Source organism: Borostomias antarcticus, assembly GCF_949987555.1.
Source record: "Borostomias antarcticus genome assembly, chromosome: 1".
NCBI classification, from domain to species: Eukaryota; Metazoa; Chordata; class Actinopteri; order Stomiiformes; family Stomiidae; genus Borostomias; species Borostomias antarcticus.
Window position 1 is genome coordinate 48,291,681 of NC_140234.1, and position 5,000 is coordinate 48,296,680.

The following is a 5,000-nucleotide window of genomic DNA, read 5'->3' on the forward strand; positions in this document are numbered from 1 at the left end:
GTGCAAATGTGTTTTATGGCTGTGGCCTTTTCTTTCTCTCTCTCTGTCTCTCTGCCTCTGTCCTCCCCTGATAAACTATTATTACCTTTGGCTTCACCCTTTAGTTTTACAACTGGACTCTTGGGTGGTGGGCTAAGTGCCTTTTTGTGTCGTTTTATATCACTAATTTCCATCTCTGGGAAAGAGACTATCTCTTTCTGCTTAGGACAGGGAATCAGACCAGCTATTTAAGGACACGGTGGCTTGATTTATCTGGCCTGGGGAGAAAGGGGAGATGAATGGATAGGCGGCCTCCGGAGGAACCTGCTGTCCCAGACAGCCAAACCGGTGTGGGAACACCAGGGCTCGGTCTCAGCTCTGGCACCCCGAGAGCATGGAGAAACACACACCACAGAGACGCACACACAAACACACGTGCGCGTGTGTGTTCCTGACGCACGCACACACACACCCACACACATACACACCAATATACACACATACACACCAATATCCCCCAAGTTAGCCCTGGGGTAATCGCTTCACTTGAAAAAGCGATATAAATGATGTTACCTTTGGCTTGTCACTGGTGCATGTTTCACAACCTCTCTGTTCTCGCTTAAAGTTGGCCCTCAGCAGCTGGAAAGTCTGCAGTGGTGAGAGCGTGTGTGTATGTGTGTGTGTGTGTGTCCCCTTTCATGCTCTCGTGTGTGTGTGTGTGTGTGTGTGTGTGTGTGTGTGTAAAGGCGCGTCGGAGAACGCGAGCGCGTCCGAGAACGCGAGCGCGCCCGTCGGCCTGTGGGAGAACGCGCCCACCGCCGCGTCCCCGTGGGAGAGAACGGCCCCCAGACTGATTGGATTTCTCCCCTCTAATACCCAGTAGGGTTCTGGGAGGCTCCGGTTTCAGCCCCGGTAATCCGGACGCTCCTCTGTGGCCGTGCCTCCCTGTGCACCGGGGCCCGGGGCCCAGACACGCTGGATTACTGCTTTATTATTCTAGATTTATGGCGGTCCGCTGCCCAGGCCACCGCCCTTGATCAAGGGTCAGGTTTCTGGACGGAGCGGAGCGGCGTTGGGGGACGAGGAGGTGGGGGACGGCCCCGCCCCCGCCGTCTCTACCCCCCCCGGTAAATCAGAGAGGGTGTAACCTCTTCACCTCTCTGGAGGAGGAAAGGGAGGGGGTTTGGGGCGGGGGGGCGGGGGGGATTCCAGCTTTGAACTGACCCCAGACTGTAAATGGCCATTTTTACCCGTTTATGGGATCGAGCGTCTGCGGGTGTGTGTGTGTGTGCGTGTGTGCGTGTGTGTGAGAGAGAGTGAGACAGAGGGAGAGAGAGAGATAGAGAGAGAAAGATATATTGTGTGAATGCCTCAATGTGCTACTCGGCTGGTGTATCCATTGTGTGGGGATTGAGTTAGCAAGTAAGAGAGTGTGTGGGCATGTCTGTCATGTCAAGTATGCATGCGTGTGCATGTGCGTGCGTGTCTGTCTGTGTGTGTGTGTGTGGGGGTTCTCATCTCCGTCGAAACGGACATGCATGTGGAGGCGCGGGGGTAGGAGCAGCCTTCGTATGGGGGGGGGATCTTTTGCGGGGAAACATTTTCTCGACGCCCTGAAAAACGGCTCCCACTTCGCCAATTTCTCCTCCGCGGCAGCAAATCAAGTGACTCCAATCTGGCAACCAGGCTCCAATCTGGCAACCATATGTGCTCTGTCTCTTTAATGTCAGACCATAATCGACCGCATACTCTCTCAACCACAAGGCCCGACCGCAGCTGGTCCCGGCGAGAGGAATGCCTCAGAGAGAACATGCTCCTAAAGACAAACTCACTCACTCAACAAACTCCCTCACAGAGACAAAGCCCTCGCAAACGCACTCCCAAGATCCATCCCTCCGCCAGGGAGCGGGAACTGCAGCCAAATTCAACCCCGACGTGTTTTTTTTTTTTTTGTTCTTGCCTAGTGGTGTGTCTTTATGGGAGCTAATCTCTGCATAGGTGGTGTGTGCGTGTGCGTGTGTGTGTGTGTATGCGTGTGTGTGTGTGTGTGTGTGAGAGAGAGTTTTTCACTGTCTGTGAGATAATGAGTTCCTGTAGGTGTAAGTTTTTGTGTGTGTGTGTTTTTCCATCCGTCTGTTTGTATAATGAGCTTCTTTGTAGGTCCGTGTGTGTCTGTGTGTGTGTTTATTGATGTGTATGTGTGTGTGTGTGTGTGTGTGTCGCGAGGTTCTGAAAGAGTTTTTCGGAACACATTATTGAGAAATGAGATGTGAATATTCATCGCCTCTCTGCTTAGTATTCCGGCGGCGTCGTGATCCACGCCAGCTTTCGGGAGGAGCTGCTCAAATGCAGACCTGCCCCACATTTAGACTCATCATCTACAGACGCGCTTATTTAACGGGTTTCACACACCTCCCTCCGGTTAATCCATAGTCTCCAGTGTATCGATTTGTGTGTTATATTTGTTTTATGCTTGAGCATGCGTGTGTGCGTGTGTGCGTGTGTGCGTGTGTGCGTGTGTGCGTGCGTGTGTGTGTGTGTGTGTGTGTGTCTAGGTGAATATGTGTATGTAGCCCTGAAACAGGTCCAGGGTTGTGCCAAGCGTGTGTATGCTGGATATATAGCTTGATATCGTCTTGGCCGTGATTGATTTTCTAGTTGATGTCCTTCCATCGGCCGTCCCCTGTGTCTCCTGTAGGCTGCACAACCACTCAGAGAATCACTCATCTTTAACTTCACATTAGCTTGGGGTGGGGGGGGGGACGCAGCGAGAAGACCAGAACACGATTAAAACGCCATATCTGTCATCTTTGGAGGGAAGATGGATGTGTGGATGACCTAGCGCGACCGGGGGGGCCGTTGACCCCGCTGGGACGCTCCACCGAGCCGGGCCGCCCTCCGACGGTCCCACGGGGGTCCTCAGACCGGGCCACGCCGCCGCACGCTCTCTAGAAAGATTGATCTGAGGGATACAAATGGCCACCGTCTAATTGTATAACAGAGACGCAACACATCAGGCCCTGGCCGGATGACACAACCTTGGGAAATCTATTTACAGCCCAAGGCTCCCCTCCCCCCCCCACACACACACACTGCTACTCCGAACCCATCACTTCTCTTCCCCCTGCCGCCTCACCCCGCTGAAACTTAATCCACCGGTGGCGCTTGGATTCCAGGCCCGTTTGAACTCGATCCCTCCCTAAAAGCCTGGTTTTGTTAGCGCTAGCATGAGCGCTAGCCTCCCTGGAGTCCCCGGTCGGAGAATGTATATGGTGTCATAAATAATCCAATCAGAATCGGGGATCGCGGTAGCGTCATTAATCACCGGGCACTAATTGTTTAAAAGGCAGTAGGTAGCCTATAGGAGGGTGAGTATGGGTACAGTAGCCGGGGGTCGAGGGTCAACGATTCACTTATATCCCTGTGAACTTTGAGGCAGATGCTACCTCCCCCCAAAAAAACGAGTGAAAGCATTCGGTCTGCATTTTTACTTGGAGGAAGAAGGTGTGTGAGGGTTTGGTCGAGGTAACCGGGGTGAACGGTAGTTGCGTGTCTGGGTGTGGGTGGGTAGTTGTGTGTGTCTGGGTGTGGGTGGGTAGTTGTGTGTGGGTGGGTAGTTGTGTGTGTCTGGGTGTGGGTGGGTAGTTGTGTGTGTCTGGGTGTGGGTGGGTAGTTGTGTGGGTGGGTAGTTGTGTGTGTCTGGGTCTGGGTGGGTAGTTGTGTGTGTCTGGGTCTGGGTGTGTGTGCAATAGGGAGGGGGTAATGGATGTTTAAGTTTTACAAGGGGTTCAATTTCAGGCTGTTTGAGGAGGCGTGAGAGGCAGGAAAGGGCTGGAGGTGTGTGTGTGTGTTTGTGTGTGTGTCTGTGTATATGTGTGTGTGTGTGTGTGTCCCTGTCTGACGACGTCTTTGAACTCCACTGTCCAGCTGTACCTGTCTGGTCTGAGTGTGTGTGTGTGTGTGTGTGTGTGTGTGTTTGTGTGTGTGTGTGTGTGTGTGTGTTTTGTCCGTCTGCTCCCTCTGTCTGTAATTTCGCCTTGTCCTTCATGTTTGCTGGCGTTTCACACAATCACCCATCATGCTTTTCTCCTGAATTTCTCTTTAGATTTCTCTTTGTAGTGCCGTCGTTTGCGCACGACCCAATTTTGACGTTGTCACCGCCGCTTGATTTGTGCGCCGGTAACACACTGGAGGGGCGGAGGCGAGCGGGAGCTGTTATCTGTGTTTTAACCTTCACAGGCTAAAGGGAGAGCACAGAAAAAGTGCAGCTGCTTGAAATATGGCCTCATTATCGTCCTGCGCAGAACAGGCTTAAGATAACATCACCGGGTTGAAGTTTAATGAAATTAATTGATTGGCTCCCCCCAGGAAGACAAAGAGGAGAGCGGCTAGCTCCCTGCGTTCACTAGCGTGATGTCATTGAACCTACGGTATCCCAGGGTGACCTGGGAATTTGCGGGAAATGGTGTCAGTCAGTCAATACTAAGCTAGTTTTGAGGTATGGAGTTTCTGGGGAGTGTGGATCAGGAGCTAGCTATAGCTTTAGGCAGTACGGTGTCTTGCTCTATCCTGACCGTTGGCTTCGCAATAGAGCTTTAGCATAGACTGGCTTTAGTTGAGTGATTTAGCCCTAGTCATCTAGCCCTGTAACAACAAAGTGTTTGACTGGAAGCCAAGCTTATAGACAAATGGAGTAGATTGCCTCATGGCCCGGTTTACTGTTTGCCTTTCTCAGAGAGAACACAAGGAAGTGGTTTAATCCAGAAACAATAATGGACTTTGTGGCTCAGAGGCCGAACACAACAAGGCGGCCTGGAAGGCAGCAGGACGACACTAACCTCTTTCTCTCTTTTCTCCGCCAGCTCCTTCTCCAGTCAACTCTATCCAGGCCAAGGACATCACAAGACACACCATCTCCCTGGGCTGGCAGCAGCCAGAGAGAGCCAACGGGGTCATCCTGGAGTATGAGGTCAAATACTACGAGAAGGTGAGCTGGCTTATGGGAAACGAAGCCCTGCCCT

At 52.4% G+C, this 5,000-nt stretch overlaps 1 protein-coding gene across 2 annotated transcripts in view; it reads left to right on the forward strand.

Moving 5' to 3' along the window:
- Positions 1-5,000, forward strand: part of LOC311312551 (ephrin type-A receptor 4) — a 54,209-nt gene that overhangs the window by 33,811 nt on the left and 15,398 nt on the right. For both annotated transcript variants that reach the window (XM_084442512.1, XM_084442513.1), the window contains exon 6: positions 4,842-4,966. In XM_084442512.1, the coding sequence (XP_084298638.1) occupies positions 4,842-4,966 (125 nt within the window). The remainder of the gene's footprint in view (positions 1-4,841; positions 4,967-5,000) is intronic.